Source organism: Gossypium hirsutum, chromosome A03 (genome assembly GCF_007990345.1).
Source record: "Gossypium hirsutum isolate 1008001.06 chromosome A03, Gossypium_hirsutum_v2.1, whole genome shotgun sequence".
NCBI classification, from domain to species: Eukaryota; Viridiplantae; Streptophyta; class Magnoliopsida; order Malvales; family Malvaceae; genus Gossypium; species Gossypium hirsutum.
Genome location: NC_053426.1, coordinates 51,432,679 through 51,449,702, shown reverse-complemented (window position 1 = coordinate 51,449,702; position 17,024 = coordinate 51,432,679). Strand labels below are relative to the sequence as shown.

General features: G+C 32.9%; 1 protein-coding gene across 1 annotated transcript; it reads left to right on the top strand.

Annotated features, from left to right (window-relative positions):
• Positions 1 to 357: 357 nt before the first annotated feature.
• LOC107887273 (2-isopropylmalate synthase 2, chloroplastic) lies at positions 358 to 16,730 on the top strand. Its single transcript, XM_016811463.2, has 12 exons — positions 358 to 1,217; positions 2,034 to 2,247; positions 2,336 to 2,416; positions 2,886 to 2,978; positions 3,074 to 3,160; positions 3,556 to 3,656; positions 8,823 to 8,856; positions 8,939 to 9,013; positions 14,076 to 14,159; positions 15,714 to 15,848; positions 15,982 to 16,127; positions 16,222 to 16,730. The coding sequence occupies exons 1-12, from the start codon at positions 532 to 534 to the stop codon at positions 16,355 to 16,357; spliced, it is 1,872 nt and encodes a 623-aa protein (XP_016666952.1). The 5' UTR covers positions 358 to 531; the 3' UTR covers positions 16,358 to 16,730.
• Positions 16,731 to 17,024: the final 294 nt, after the last annotated feature.

Sequence of the window (17,024 nt, the reverse complement as noted above, 5' to 3'; positions counted from 1 at the left end):
GCCTGTTGCTGCTGCTTCGTGGAAGAAAAAAATTAAAAGAACATGAAACAGTGAAGTCGACACCTTTGGGATCCTTAGAGGTACCAACTTCAAATTCATCTATTTCGCTAATTAATCCAACACCTCTGCTAATTAAATCACTAATATATTGGAAAAAAAAGCCAAGGTAAACAACTAAATAATAAGTTTGATTCTTTTTAGTTTGAGGTTTGATTCTTTAATTCAAGAATTTTTCATTATAGGGGTTAAGGTTAGAGAATTATTCTTTGATTCTTTAATTCCAAGTTGGAATTATTTTCAATTTATTAATACACCTCATCAATATAAAATTGCACCTAAGCCTTAAGGAAAAATCATTTTCGCTTTTTCATCTAATGGAAATGGATCAAAATATAATGTTAGATATAGTATAAGGACCGGTACGGTAGTTTTAGCATTGCCTTCTCCCCAATACCAGACGCATAAAACCTCAAACCCCAAAATCTGCAACATTCACATTTATTGGTCCGGCGGCTCTTACACTTTACATCCATGGCTTCCGCTATCATAACGTCCTCCAAGTTATACCCTTTCCCTTCTCCCTCCCTCAAACCCTCCCTTTTCCTTCGCTCTACTTTCCTTCCTTTCCCTTCTTCCATCACTTTACCTTCATTTCCTTCCAAATCATGCCCCAAATCCCTCCCCATTTCCTCTTCTTTGAACCCTAACCCTCCCTCCTCCCAGCGCCGCCCCCCTTACATTCCCAACCACATCCCCGATCCCAACTATGTCCGTGTCTTCGACACCACCCTCCGCGACGGCGAACAATCCCCCGGCGCCACCTTGACTTCCAAGGAAAAACTAGACATTGCTCGCCAATTAGCTAAGCTCGGCGTCGATATTATCGAAGCTGGGTTTCCGGCCGCCTCGAAAGACGATTTCGAAGCTGTTAAGACTATCGCTAAAGAAGTTGGAAATGCGGTGGATGGGAATGGATATGTGCCTGTTATTTGTGGACTTTCAAGGTGTAATGAGAAGGACATTAAGACAGCTTGGGAGGCGGTTAAGTATGCGAAAAGACCTAGAATCCATACTTTTATCGCAACGAGTGCAATTCATTTGGAGTATAAGTTAAGGAAGAGTAAGGAGGAGGTTTTGGATATTGCTAGGAATATGGTTCGATTTGCTAGGAGTTTAGGTTGCAATGATGTCGAGTTTAGCCCTGAAGACGCCGGCAGGTTGAATTCTTATCTCGTTTTTCTCTTCTTTATGGCAGTTTCTTGACAGGGATTGTTCTGAGATAAGATCATATTCTATTATTACCTGTTATGAAGAATTCGAGAATAGTTTTGCTTGGTTTAGATTAGATCAGATTAAATGGTAGAATCAAAAAAGAGGAATTGAAGTTTATATATGGATAAATTATGGTTTGAGGTTTTATTCAATTCAAGCCAAGCCATTTTTGCGAAAGATATGGGCTTTGGTTAGTGGTGTACTTATGCTTGCAAGTTGATTGGGTTCGGCTTGAAAAAAGAAAAAAAAAAAAACCTTGAATTTGGCTTGGTTATTGTGTAATCGAGCTCAAGCATCTCGAGAGAGTCAAACTTAAGTATTAAGTAGCTCGAGAGCCTTGTCAAGCTATATTAGTGTATATATATTGTTTAATTAATATTGAGAATTTTCAATTTGAATTCGAGCTAGAGTTCCACTAGAAATAGTTGAGCTTTTAAGTCAAGCATGTTAATCAACCTCATCCTTTTACTAACTAAATGAGCCTAATCAAGCTGAGTTTAGAGCCTCAGTTTCTAGTTGAGCTTGAGCTTTTGACAGCTTGAGTTTGCTTTGGTTAAACCCTTAGGCTTTATCAAATATTGCTGCAACAGGTGCATGCTTGTTTTTGCATGGGGTGGACTAATAATTTCAGGGGCTTTAAATGATAGCTATTTTGCAGTTGCAGTAGTGTATGAATCTGCTTTTGGAATAAAATAAGTAAATGTAAAAGGGCTTTTGTTATTTCTTCGAAATGATAGTCTTGTTTCGTTTGATTGTACCAGATCTGACCGAGAGTTTCTGTATGAGATTTTGGGTGAAGTGATCAAGGCTGGAGCGACAACTCTGAACATACCTGATACTGTTGGCATAACTATGCCGAGCGAGTTTGGGCAATTGATTGCTGATATAAAAGCCAATACCCCTGGAATTGAGAATGTTATTATTTCAACACACTGCCAAAATGATCTCGGGCTTTCTACTGCCAACACTATTGCGGTAGGCCACTGCTTTACATTGTTAATTGATGCATAGTGAGATTGAGATGTACTTTGGTTGCATTACTTCTTAGCTGTTATGGATTCAGGGAGCTTGTGCTGGTGCAAGGCAAGTGGAAGTAACAATCAATGGCATTGGAGAAAGAGCAGGAAATGCTTCAATGGAGGAGGTGAGGTTTTGCTTCTTGCAATATCAGAATGATTTATATGTTTGGATTTTGTGTTATGTAGAAGTAGATGGGAAAATTCATTGCAGTTTTTACCTTTTTATTGTATCCAATTGTTTTAACCATGTTTTTATTGTGTTCGATTTTTTTTAATGGGTCCTTGTGTCCCTGAGATGCATTCTGTGGTGTTGAAGTTGTATCCATGTTAGGTGTGTGTTAAAGACACACCCCTGCACAGAGTGTACATGCTTCACAGGATGAAAAAAGTTGTATCCTTGATATTATATATATTGATAATGTTAGATAAATCAGCAATGTCAGTTGCTCTTTCTAGCGTTCAGTTGTGTTAAGAGCTATTAATTTTTTTTGTAATTGAACTTTTGCACCTCTGTCAGCAGTTCTTGTAATATCGTATGGCCTATAGCTTGTTTTACGGTTTTGAATCATTGAGCTTTCACTTTTTCTTGTGTAGGTCGTGATGGCCTTAAAATGTCGTGGTGAGCATGTATTAGGAGGTCTTCATACAGGAATCAATACCCGACACATTGTAATGGCAAGCAAAATGGTATTCTTTCATCAACTTCAGTTACAGCTGGATTGTTTCTCACTCTTGACTGAATTAGCTCCAAGGTCTGTTATTGACTTAAAATGGTTGTTTAGGTAGAAGAATACACAGGGTTACATGTTCAGCCGCATAAAGCCATTGTTGGAGCCAATGCTTTCGCTCATGAAAGTGGTATTCACCAGGTTGGTTTTTCAGTGTTTGATTGTATATATTTGTGAACCTCCAAACAATTTCTGTCTAGTTATAGAGTTTGTTTTATTGCTAATTTCCTTGTTAGATGGTTGAAGTGTATTTATTATCATATTTGAAAAATGATTGAATTAACTAGTATGCATTGTGATTTTATCATTTTGTGGGTATAGTTAAGAGCCAACTCAACCAAACTCTTCTACTCTTTATCCCTGATTAGCTGTGTCTAGTTAATACAATCTGTTATTGTCATGCTGTTTGGTTAAGGATGCGAATTACTGAAAGGTCTAAACAACAAAGTCACTTTTTCTTTGTTTTGGTTTATATATACTTACAAAAGTAATACAAATAATAAGATATATATTCTAAAATGCTTTCTGTTTTGTAGGATGGAATGCTAAAGCACAAAGGTACATATGAAATTATATCCCCTGAAGATATTGGACTTGAGCGGTCCAATGAAGCTGGCATTGTCCTTGGAAAACTCAGGTGGGTATTTCATATTTTTCAACATATTTTCCTTCATATCTTTTTCTTTTTAATATGTTTTAAATAGAGTTTGAAGGGACGTAGATGGTGAAATATGTGTAGTGTAGAAAGAGCTATAAATGGTTTTCTGCTGCTTTTCAATGATGGATACATCGTCACAATAATCTAGTTGAAGATTTAACATAAGTTGCAGCATGTAGGGTTGAGCAAAACACTATTTGACTCGAAAAAAATGATTTTCTTTTTCAGATTTCAAGTTGTTCAAATCAAGTTGTTTGGTTTTGAGTCTACCCGAGTTAGTTATTCAATTTTTTGAGTTCAAATTGAGTTGAATTTTACAACTCGAATATCCGAAAAACCTATTTAGCAAAACAACGTCGTTTTGAGTTGAAGTTATGATTTTAATTTTAGCTTTGTCTTCCCACTTTTCAATTCAGTTTTTTGTTCCCTATCAAGAAAAACCCACCCCCAATTTTGAAACCCTAACTTCTTGCTCCCAATCCTCTTCCATTCCATTCTTTGAGACTTCATCGATTGGCACTCTAGTCAATTTTAGGTTTATTTCAGCTTTCCTTCTTACTTTGTTTTTCCTTGGTTTATCTCTTTCTGGGTGTTTTCCTCCTTGCTTTGCCTTAGCTTTTATTGTGAAAAGATTTATCTTAGAATAACTGGAATGATCAAAAGCTTGAAAGTGTCCTTTTTCTTTTATGTTTACTAGATTTCTTCCTCACATGCATTGCATGTGGATATACGCGTTTATTATTTTAAAATAAAAGAAATAATAAATAATTATAACACATTTCATGTAAATGATATTTAAAATAAATAGTATCTTATATATCAAAGAAGTTAGAATCATAGTTTAAGAAATGGCACAATACTATTACAATTACTTTTGTACAATTATTAAAAGGTAGGTGGACATATTGAAGAATCATATTTTCTACTTTTCAATCTTTATTGTTTTGATTTCTGCAAAATCGATATAAATATATTAGTTATATTATAAATTCACTTAATAATAATGTTAATTTCAGTTATAAAATAAATGTGTAGAAGTATATTAGTTATATTATAAATTCACTTAATGATACTGTTAATATTAGTTATGAAATAAATGCTTATATATACATTTCTTGCGGTAAGACCTCCTTATATACCACAAGGTTAACGGCATGTACAACATTCTAAATAAAAAATTAGATAAAATTAAAATTGAAAAATCTAAACATATAAAGTAAAAAAGGTTTACCTATAATTAACATAAATTCTCTTTTTATCCATCCTACTTTTGTTTCTTTTCTTTTTCATTAGAAAAGTTGGTATAGCATCAATAGCCATACCAATAATATCTAGCAAAAAATACCAAATAAGAAATAAAATACAATAGATTATGCAAAGTAATTAATTCCAAGTAAAACTAAAATTATACATATTTGCTTATCTATATGCTCTATTAGATCATCAAAAGAAACAAAATTATAAAACAAAACACTTTTATAAATTGGAGAAGTTAACTTCTTTAACTGTGGTATAAGAAGTCAATGACAGTTCATATTTATTATGGATATTAATTAACTTATTATTAGGACTTTTTTACTACACCATTTGTACAAGTAAAAGTTTTTTCTTTTAAAAATTATTTTTGAATTGTCCCAGTATCACTGAACATCACTACTTGAATTTTAATTCCTTGAAATAATTTAAACCAATTGAACTTTGAATTAATACATACTACTATTAAAAATAATATAGAAAACTGGAAGTAAAATAAAAAACTATAATTTTAAATTGAAATAATAAAAATTAATCTAGGCATAATATTATATTAACTTATCATCAATGTCATTGTTGTTTGAATATGATTTGATATTGTCTCCTCAAAGAACTGTTGCCTTAATACTCCATTTTTTTTGAGATACTTCTACTTTATTAATGCTAACCATCGTCATTAATTTTACTAACAATTCTCCGAAGATGCAAATTATTTAAATATGTGTAACTACTGGACTCTATTTATAGAGTTAAACTTAAATTTTAATTGGTATATAACTCTAATATTAATTAAGTGATAATTTATAGATAAAATCTTTTCGTCTATTTTATGCTTAGAATTCTATTCAAATTGAAACTCAATTTTAAGTTTATTTTTTAATTTACTGTAATTCTAAGTTTATTTTTTAATTTACTGTACTTAAAACTTATTTAATTTTATTAATCATGTTATTTATAGATTTTTAATTATTAATTTACACAAACTTTTTGTAGCTAATAAATCTAAATTATTTTATGCATAGAATTCAATTCGAATTTAAACTCTAATTTAAAATTAAGATTTATAATAAATTTTTTACATCAATTTTTAAATTACTAATTTTTCATTTTACCAATAAATACAATTTTTTCCGCCAATTGTCAATTAAAATTAATTTTTTAATAAACATTTTACATCAATTTTTATTATTAATTTTTAATTCACTAATAAATCCAAATTTTGTATTTCATTCTTTTTTCAATTAAAAATCTTTATTTTTCATGTCTAATTAAATTGTAATTATTTTTAGATGTCAATTTAGTAAGATGGAAAAAAAAAGAAGTATTCTTGTCAATTCAAAAGTTATTCCAAACTTGTGCGTTTATATAAATTATAGATGAAACCGATTGTTGGGCCATTTTATCATCATCTTCCTATCTACCAAGCACTTTGGGGTTAAATTGACTAATGTTAGTTGGACATAAGGTATTTAGAAGAGATAAGACGAGTGGGAGAATAGGCTAGCGACTAAGAGGCCTCTACCGTAAGTTCCATCTAGTGTTATTAAGCATTAAGAAAAATGATTGTTTGTCTGTTTGATGTTCTTATGAATTATGAAATTCCGTGTAAGTGCTAAATACTTAATGTAACCATCTCCTTCATATTCTCTTATTCCCTTATTGTTTGAATATTAAGATAAAATTGCACGTTTTTAAGGGTTTGATTTAAGTTATAAGATAGATTAATGGTCCTTCAAATCCTAGTGTTACAATCCTTCAGGGAAGATGTTGATGCATTTCTATGTTAACCAGTCCCCATGAACTTTAATCTCAACTTCTAAAAAATCTATAGCTTACATTTTTTTAAACTCATCTCTTGTTTGAGTAATAATGGCTGCTTTACATTCTCCTTTTCATCTTCAATTTTTTTTTCATGTGGCACATGGCAGCATAATTTAGTGCCATGAATTTCCACCAAACATAACCAATGGAAGTTCAAAGATGAAAATTTAGTAACAAATGGAAAAACTTGTTTGTTAGTTAGTTGATCTTATCAGCTTTTTCATGGATAAAGATTTGATTTTTTTTTAATTAGATGAAAATTAAGAATGATTGAGTTATCTTTTGTAAGTAAAGATTTGCTTAAATGGTTTGTATAGGAATCCGTTTAGAATTATTCAACTACTATCCTTTACTCAAAAAAATATTATCGCTCATCCCTAGCATCACATTTGTTACCATTGCAAAGAATCTTTTATTTAACTTTGTGAATATATCTTATATCCAATGTTGATTAGCATTTGAAATATAACTTTTTATTTGAGGATAGTGGAATCATTGCAATGGTGTGGGAGTGATATGTTTATAGGTTTTGCCTTAGCCTTTTCTCGTTGTTATGAAAGAAAGTGCTTGTCAGATGATGTGCAAGGTAGGCAAAGGGTAAAGAGAAGGTGTTAATATCGCCTGAGTTGCTAAGCACCGAAAAAATTCTTGGAGAAGTAATTTAGGGTACATATATTAAATATTAATATATTGTTAAATATACTGAACCTAGTATTCTAGAATAGTTAGATAAGTTATCTAAAATATTTGTGTTCATTCCATTTCTTGCATTTTCTGGAAAGTTTATTTGTGTGTAAATATAGATTTTTAACTTTCACCAATTCCATGGTGCTATGTTACTTGGAGTTGGATATGAATGTTGGAGTTGGACCTATGGGGTATGGTTCAGTTAGTCCTAATTGTTTCAGTATATTGAGGGTTGTATGTCTTGTGTTCATTTTGAGATTTTCAACATGTTAGGATAGAGGAAGAGTCGAAACAAGAATTTTAACCCATATGCTCACATTTTATATTAACTGAAAGAATGTTGCACTCTAGCTTTTAAGGGTTGAGGTGAATTGAAAGGGGAAGCTTAGATGTTCCAAATAGGGAATTCTTTTCTACCTCTCCCTGACCATGAAAAAATGAAAAAAAAAAAGTTTGTGAATATATCTTTTATTTAACTTTGTGAATATATCTTATATCCAATGTTGATTAGCATTTGAAATATAACTTTTTATTTGAGGATAGTGGAATCATTGCAATGGTGTGGGAGTGATATGTTTATAGGTTTTGCCTTAGCCTTTTCTCGTTGTTATGAAAGAAAGTGCTTGTCAGATGATGTGCAAGGTAGGCAAAGGGTAAAGAGAAGGTGTTAATATCGCCTGAGTTGCTAAGCACCGAAAAAATTCTTGGAGAAGTAATTTAGGGTACATATATTAAATATTAATATATTGTTAAATATACTGAACCTAGTATTCTAGAATAGTTAGATAAGTTATCTAAAATATTTGTGTTCATTCCATTTCTTGCATTTTCTGGAAAGTTTATTTGTGTGTAAATATAGATTTTTAACTTTCACCAATTCCATGGTGCTATGTTACTTGGAGTTGGATATGAATGTTGGAGTTGGACCTATGGGGTATGGTTCAGTTAGTCCTAATTGTTTCAGTATATTGAGGGTTGTATGTCTTGTGTTCATTTTGAGATTTTCAACATGTTAGGATAGAGGAAGAGTCGAAACAAGAATTTTAACCCATATGCTCACATTTTATATTAACTGAAAGAATGTTGCACTCTAGCTTTTAAGGGTTGAGGTGAATTGAAAGGGGAAGCTTAGATGTTCCAAATAGGGAATTCTTTTCTACCTCTCCCTGACCATGAAAAAATGAAAAAAAAAAAGTTAGCAACTTCTTTAGTGAGGTTGATTCTATCCTACTCTTTCTACTGAAATCTTTGCAGTTCTGCTTTGATATTTATCACATTAATGTTGTTGGTATCTCCCTATTCATTTTCTTAATCTACAAATTTTGTTGTTACGAAACTATGACTTCTTTGTTATTCTTTTTCTTTTCCAATTCTCTGGTAAAGTGGACGTCATGCTTTGAGCGACCGATTGAAAGAGGTATGCTATAACAATGTAAAATTTTGATGAAATTACCTTTCTTTCCTTTAACTAAATACTTTGTTCTTCCTGTTTTCCTCAGCTTGGTTATGAGCTTGACGATGTTCAGCTTGGGAACATATTCTGGCGCTTCAAAGAAGTAGCTGAACAAAAGAAGGTGCAATTTTCCTAACTAATCTTCCGGACTTCTTTCCCTTCATATCATTGTATAGTCAACTATTTGTAATGAGTTGCATTTGGAAGATATGTGTTGATAATAGGAATCCTTTTCTCTTGTATATTCCAATCGAAAAATTTACATGGTTATTTATACTAAAAGAATAGGCCAAATAATTAAGGAAACATGATCAATACATTAAATTAATAATCCTAATTTTAAGTTAATCTAATCCCAAAAAATTAGTAATGAGACTAGCTGTCAACACTCCCCCTCAAGTTGATGCATAGATGTCACACATGCCCAATTTGCAAACCAAATCATGATAGCTTCTGTTGTTAAGCCCTTTAGTGAACACATCAGCTAATTGCTTGTTAGAGGCTACATGACTTAAGCCTAAGATGGCGACAGTCAACTTTGATGAAGTGCCGATCAATTTTTTCGTGCTTTAATCGATCATGTTGTACTTGGTTTTGGGCTATACTGATGGTGGCTTTGTTGTCGCAATATAAGGATAATTTTCAGTAGCTCGTAAACACCTTGTGCCATGTCTCTGTATTCTGCCTTAGCATTTGACCGAGCAACCACACTTTGCTTCTTGCTTCTCCAAGTGACTAAGTTTTCAGATGTAGACCTCCTATCCTCCAGAGATCCAGCCCACTCTGCATCTGTAAAAACTTCTATCTGGAGATGATCATCTTTAGAAAATAAATCTTTCCCTGAGGCAGACTTTAGGTAGCGTAGAATGCGAAAGACAGCTTGCATATGATCATGCATAAACTAACTTACCAAACTGACTGCATATGCTATGTTAGGTCTAGTGTGTGTGAGAGAAATTAATTTACCAACCAGTCTTTGATATCTTTCTTTATCCACTGTCTCTCCTATTCCAGCATGCAACTTATGATTGCTTCCTATAGGTGATTCTGCGAGTTTGCATCCCATCATACTTATCTCAGTCAAGAGGTCTAGGATGTATTTTCTTTGAGATATGAAGATTCCTTTTTTTTTTTATCTGATAACTTCAATTCCCAGCAAAAATTGTAACTTTCCTAAATCTTTTATTTCAAAATTTTCAGCCAAACATTGTTTCAGTTGAGCCATTTCTTCCTCATCTTGTCCTGTCATCATTATGTCATCAACATATACAATAAGAAAAGTGATCTTACCATTGTGATGTTTCATAAAAATGGTATGATCTGCATCGCTTTGCAGAATCTGTCAAACTATGCTTTGGGATATTGTTTCAATCCATACAAGGCTTTCTTTAATCTGCATACTTTCCCTTGTGTTTTTGCATTATCAAATCTAGGAGGAATCTTCATATATACTCTCTCTTCTAAGTCTCCATGTAGGAATGTATTCTTCACATCACATTGTTGTAAGTTCCAGTCAAGGTTGGCTGCACAAGATAACAAAATTCTGATGGTGTTCATTTTGGCAACATGGGAAAACGTCTCTTGATAGTCTACTCCGTAAGTTTGAGTGAAACCTTTAGCAACCAATCGAATCATTAGACTTGTGTTCAACAGTAAACACCCATTTGCATTCCACCGAATTGTTGTCTAATAGAGGAGTAACTAGCTCCTAAGTCTCATTCTTTGCTAGTGTCTTCATTTCTTCAACCATGGCTTCTTTTCACTTGGATTCTTCAAATGCTTTACGCCAATCCTGTGGAATAGACACAAAGGACAAAGACAAGACAAAGGCTTAATAGGGAGGGGACAATGAGTCACAAGAGATAAAATTAGACATAGGGTGTCTAGTACAAGATCTAACACCTTTCCTTTGGGCAATAAGTTTATCTACATCATTAGGGGGTAACTCACCAGAAGAGGAAGATTCTTGGCACATAGTAGGTTGCATGATGGCTTCTTCTGTTCTAAGCCTTCTTGAATACTTATTTAAATTTAGTTTGTCCAAACGTCCAACAATATCCTTTTGAACAGTAGTCTCCCTCTGATCAGTAGCTTCCCCTTGAACAATAGTTTTTTTTGGAATAGTAGCTTCCTCTTAAACAATGGTGTTATTTTTCAAAACTTACTGAGCCAGATATCACTTCTTTTCTCTCATTGTTCTCCCCCTGAAGAGGTGATTGAGTTGTACCATAATGTGGCTCAATTTCTCTGATTGTAACATCCATACTAACGAAAGTTCTTCGTGAAGGAGGATGATAACACCTGTAACCTTTCTGTGCCGGAGAATACCCAATGAACACGCATTTAAGGGCTCATGGATCTAATTTGCTTTTTTTCCGACCATGGACATAACAGACACATCCAAACATCCTAGAAAGAACAGTATAAATATTTTTACCTTGTATAGTTTTTAAGGGACGTTTTGAAATAAAGGGTTTTTAGTGGCATTCTATTAACAAGGTAGGCGGCTACAAGAATTGCTTCCCCTCGAAATGATTTTGGAAGGTTTATGGAAAACATAAGAGATCAGACGACTTTTAGCAAATGCCTGTTTTTCCTTTCAGCAATCCCATTTTGTGAACTAGTATGGGACAATTTGTTGGATGAATTATCCATAAGACTCCAAATAGGCATCAAAATGGTTCTCTATACCATTGTCAGATCTAAAAAGCTGTATCTTAATATCAAATTAAGTATACAACATTTAATGAAAAGATTGGAAGCATGTAAACACATCATTTTTCAATTTTAGCAAATACACCCAAGTCATCATAATGCAACAATAAATAAAAGTATCAAACCATCTATTATTAGATAATTAAGCATGTTTAGTTGGTCCCCAAATATCAAATTGTATAGTCATAAAAGAAGTATTACTTCTCAAAGGATAAGAATTTTTAGTGTGTATAGCAAACTCAAAAGCTTCACAAAACAATGAATCAAATCGAGTCTTTAAGAATAATTTGGGATATAACTTTTCCATAACAAAAAAATGATGGGTGTCCTAACCGCTTATGCCATTGCATTATTGCTTGGTTGATAACCTCTAAAAAAGGCTTGAACAAATTCACTACTGCACTCCAACATATATGAGCCATCATGCAATCTACCATTGCCAATCATCTTCCCTGTTTGAAGGTCTTGGAATACATAATGATTAGGGAAAAACTCAATTTTGCAGTTTAAGGTATTTGTGATGGCACTAACAGATAAAAGGTTAACCGGAAAACGAGGAACATGTAGTACAGAGGATAGTTTAATATTGGGTGTATAGTTGACAGAACCTAATCTAGTTACAGGAGTAAAGGACCTATCGGCTATCTTGACACCTTTTTTTGTTTGACTTGGGAAGTAGTTTAAAAAACTTGAGAGGAACCTATCATGTGTCTATTCGCACCAGAATCAATAATCCCTGAGTCAGTATTAATACTAGTATTAAAGGCATTACCTGTCTTTACAAAATTGGATGTTGGATTCAAGGGGTTATCATAAATATATATATATATTTTTAATTCTGCCAATATTTTTTTCTCTCCAAAAAAAAAAAATGCAGCACAAGAGCCAATAATAGCAAGGAAGACCGAAGATTACCAACAAAGCCAACGGTGATGGTCGGAGAATTAAACTCGACGAATGTGAGTTGCATGCGTTGGCGTGTGAGCAAGTACACCGAAGCTGTGGGTGGTGCATGAGAGCTACGCACAGGGAGTTTGGTCAGCGGATTTTGAGGTTTTGCTGAAGATGAGACTGTGACTGTTGAAGGGGGTGGTGAGAAAAAAAAAATAGGCCGAAAAATGGAGCGTACCAAATTGGATTTTTTGGGGTTCGAGAATTTTGAAAAAATAAGCTCCTTAAATCTGGATTCTCAAGCTCTTGATACCATATTGATAATAGGAATCCTTTTCTCTTGTATATTCCAACAGAAAAATTTACATGACTATTTATATCAAAAGAATAGGCCTTACTAAGGAAACATAATTTAATAAATTAAATCAATAATCTTAATTTTAAGCTAATCTAATCTCTAAAAATCAGTAATGAGATTAGCTGTGATAAGCTGTCAACAATTAGCTATCTTCAAGTGTGGAAATTTCTTGTTTTTCAGCGATGTTTTTTCAGAAAATGAAGTTGAAAAAAAGAAATGATTGTTCCTAGAGTACAATTTTGTGTTTTTTTCCCTTGGAAAGCTGGATTGTTATCATGGGAACATTTTTCTACAGTTTTTTATTTTAAAAGCAGCCTGGCTTTCTAGTTTCAGCAACTAACAAGATTTTCATTGATCTGTATGAAAAATAAGAACAGATAAAAATACAGAGACAGGAAACAGATAATGATGTTATTTTGTAAATGTAGTTTTATTTTTTTGTTGTTTACCATGTTAGTGTAGTCATGAGCTACAGATATCCAGTTGGATTCTCAATGTATTTTTAACACAAAAACTCCTATCTTTTTAAATCAACCATGGACTTTTGGCATGGTTAACCTTGTAATTTAATGCTTAAAGGATGATACTGGTCTGAGAAATTGTTTGTGTGCCTAGAAAATGAGGAAATAGACCTGAAGGGTGGATGATTGCTGGCAGTTGATTTGTTCTATGTTCTATGTTCACATTCTTCATTTTTCTGAAGTACCTGTATCTAACACTCACCTCTGACACATGAATATGAGGATAGGACCTCTAAAGATCCTCCAAATATGTGGAAGAACTTCAAAAAAATAAATCTAACTACACTTGTCAAATACATACCCATAGCCAAAATTCCAAGTAACATAGGATATATTGCATGATTTTCGGCGTAGCTTGAGTTTAAAGGTTCTGGCTATCAATGATCAATTACCAAATAGTTAATAAGGATTTTTACTGGGATTTTGTTCCAAGTATTTGAAAATATTTTTGCAAGATCTTTGGTGATTGTGACATGACAGTCTGAAGTAATGGTTTTTATTGGTTATGAATGCCTGGCTCCCTTGGTGTTTATAAGTTCTTTTACTTTCTGGTTGAGTTTTTGTTGTTTTCTATCATATCTTGATTTTTTAAAAGGAAAAGTAACTGTTGTCTGGAAACTCAAGTACTAATGCATTATTTATGTTTTGTTTTTGAGGATAATGTGATCTATACTTATTTTATTTACTGGTTTTTCCAGAGAGTCACTGATGCTGATCTAGTAGCATTGGTTTCAGATGAAGTTTTTCAACCAGACGTGGTTTGGAAGCTTCTCGATCTACAGGTAACTAGAACTTTTCAAACAATAGTTACATGAATGTGGTATTGGCTGCACTTCCTAGACATTTTATGATACAAGGAGGGGGCATGTTTCATTGGCTTATTATTTTGGGTTGCAATACTGTATAAAGCATTATTGTTTGTATTGTTTTGATATATAAAGTAAATAAAATAATAAATAATTAAATGTATACAATAGACTTCTTGGCGTTCTTTCACATTAAAGGGGTGTCCCCTTTATACCTCCTCCATGCTTTGAGAGGTCATCAAGTTACCCTGAATTGAAGATATTGTGCATGGGAATGGCAACGAATAGAGCTTCCCCTCTATTTCCTGGGATTTCCATCGTTCCATCTACCTTAATGGTGCTACTACCTGTATAAAAGTTTACCTCTAAATACTAGAGAACAACATTAGATTGTACTTTACCTCTAGATACTAGAGAACAACATTAGATTGTACTTTGAAGTGGTATTGGTGTCACTGGACTTGTATAAAATTCCCTAACTAATCATGGTGCCACTGGACTTAGTGACACCAACTCAATTGGGATTTCCTTGAAAACCATCTGTTATAAGTTAATAAATATGTTTTAGGAGTATTTATGTCTTAACCACTCATTTTTATTTAAAAAAGAAGAAATCACTCTTTTAAAAAAAATCTCTTTAGAAAACTATTTTTTAAAAAATACCGTCCCTTTTAAGATTACTATTATTTAAGATTACTATTATTTAAATTATATACACTTTTACTTCTTTTAATAATCCAACCGTTGAATCTATCAATATAATGATATTTGCCATGCATGTAAATTTTGGAATCTATTTGATATTTCTATTATATCGAACTATAATGCTTTCTTTATTAATATATATTTAACTGTTGATTTTTTTACTCCAAAACAAATAGTTAGATATCTTTAATTTATTCAAAACTTGACATGCATTATCTACATGAATGGAATAAAAAGGCTTGATGAAAGTGTCTATACACATTTGTCAAAATAAAAAACCATGCTAATTTTTCTTTTGGAAGTTAATTCATGACCTCTCCCAACTTTGAAGTTTGCAAGAGTGAATATTTCTCCTTTCCCCTATTAGATACTCCCCCACTGTTTACTCTCTCAACTTTGAAGTTTGCAAGAGTGAGTTTCTGTCCATATTTATTTATTTATTACCTTTCATCTCCTTTACCTCATTAGATACTTTCTCTCTCTCCTTTTGCTATTTTTCTTCATGCTTGTCTTTTTGTTTGACACATCAATTCGGTTCATGGTTTTGACTATCCTAGTTGCCTATCAAAGAGATCCAGTACACTATGTGACCAACGTGGGTATGATCATATTTCTTAAGTTTTTCCATATTTTTGGACGAGCTTTGAAGGTTTTATTCCCATATCCATGTTCAAACATGAATGTTGGATGAGTACCTAAAGAAAACTCAAGAGTCCAGCAACATTGCGATCCAGATCTATGATGTGGATTGTAGTACTCCGGGTAGCAGCAATCCTCGTAACTGTGTTTTAAACTATGTTGTTTGTTGACCAACATAACATGCAGGTTACTTGCGGAACTCTTGGTCTTTCTACTGCAACAGTTAAACTCATCGATGCTGATGGGAGAAAGCATGTTGCCTGCTCAGTTGGAACTGGACCTGTAGATTCAGCTTATAAAGCTGTTGATCTCATTATCAAGGTTTGATGCCAGAAATAAGTACTTTTCTTTGTTTTTTATGGATGCTACCAAGAATGTCTATGAATTCCGGATTTTCTTATAATTAAGGCTACTTTTTAAATATCAATGCTTCATCAATTTCCATCAATTACAGGAATCGGTTTCACTTCTTGAGTACTCAATGAATGCCGTTACGGAAGGAATTGATGCGATAGCCACAACCCGCGTTCTAATTCGTGTAGAGAAAAGTCACTTATCTACTCATGCGTTGACTGGTGAACTCGTTCATCGAACATTTAGGTGCTGAATCTTCTTGCTTTTGTTTCCATGTCCGTTTTAAACATTTCCAGCTCGATAAATTCAGTGAATTAAAATATTTCTCCTATGGTGACAGTGGAACTGGGGCAGGAATGGATATCGTTGTTTCCAGTGTCAAAGCTTATGTCAGTGCATTAAATAAGATGTTGGGATTCAAAGAACAATATCCAGCAAAGGCTTCATCCATAGAAAGGACTCCAGCTTCTTCTTAAGCTACTTACTCGGTTTCATGTACGTGTATTGAATATGATTATGTATCCAACAAGGGTATGTTCATTTCTGTTTAGATTTTTCCACGTCTATACTCATGTCTGGATTTGCGTCGGACACACTACTTTAGAGAGAAGAAAAGACGAACAGTTGGAGCAGCAATCTCCATGCATACATACATGAGTTCAGTTTTGTAACTGCAAATTCATTTTAATCTTGCAGTAGTGATAATGATTTGAAAGGTTTTTGAATATAAGTTAGTTTGAGACTTTTTAAGTTTTAGAAAGAAAAAAACCAATACGGTTGGATTTTGTTCTTTCTTGTGAGTTCTGTAGAATGTATTAAGAAATCAATAAGATCGTTTCTTCTTCAAAATAATTTTGGTATTTATTTTGACTCAGGTGAGTGTCGAATAAAGATCAGTTTGACAGTGGGTGTTTCAATTTAATTTTTTTTTCATCTTTTTTATGCTAAAAAATGTATCAGATACACTATAGAAAGTGGTTACTTTTTTTTTCCTTTATACACAATCCATAAATTAAAAAACTATAGAAAATCTATGGCCAAATATTTCTTTCTCTTTAATTTTTTTTTAAAATTTTGGTTAAAAGGATGTTTGTAATTGCATCTTTTATCGAGTTAAATGTCAAATATACAAATGCATGATAC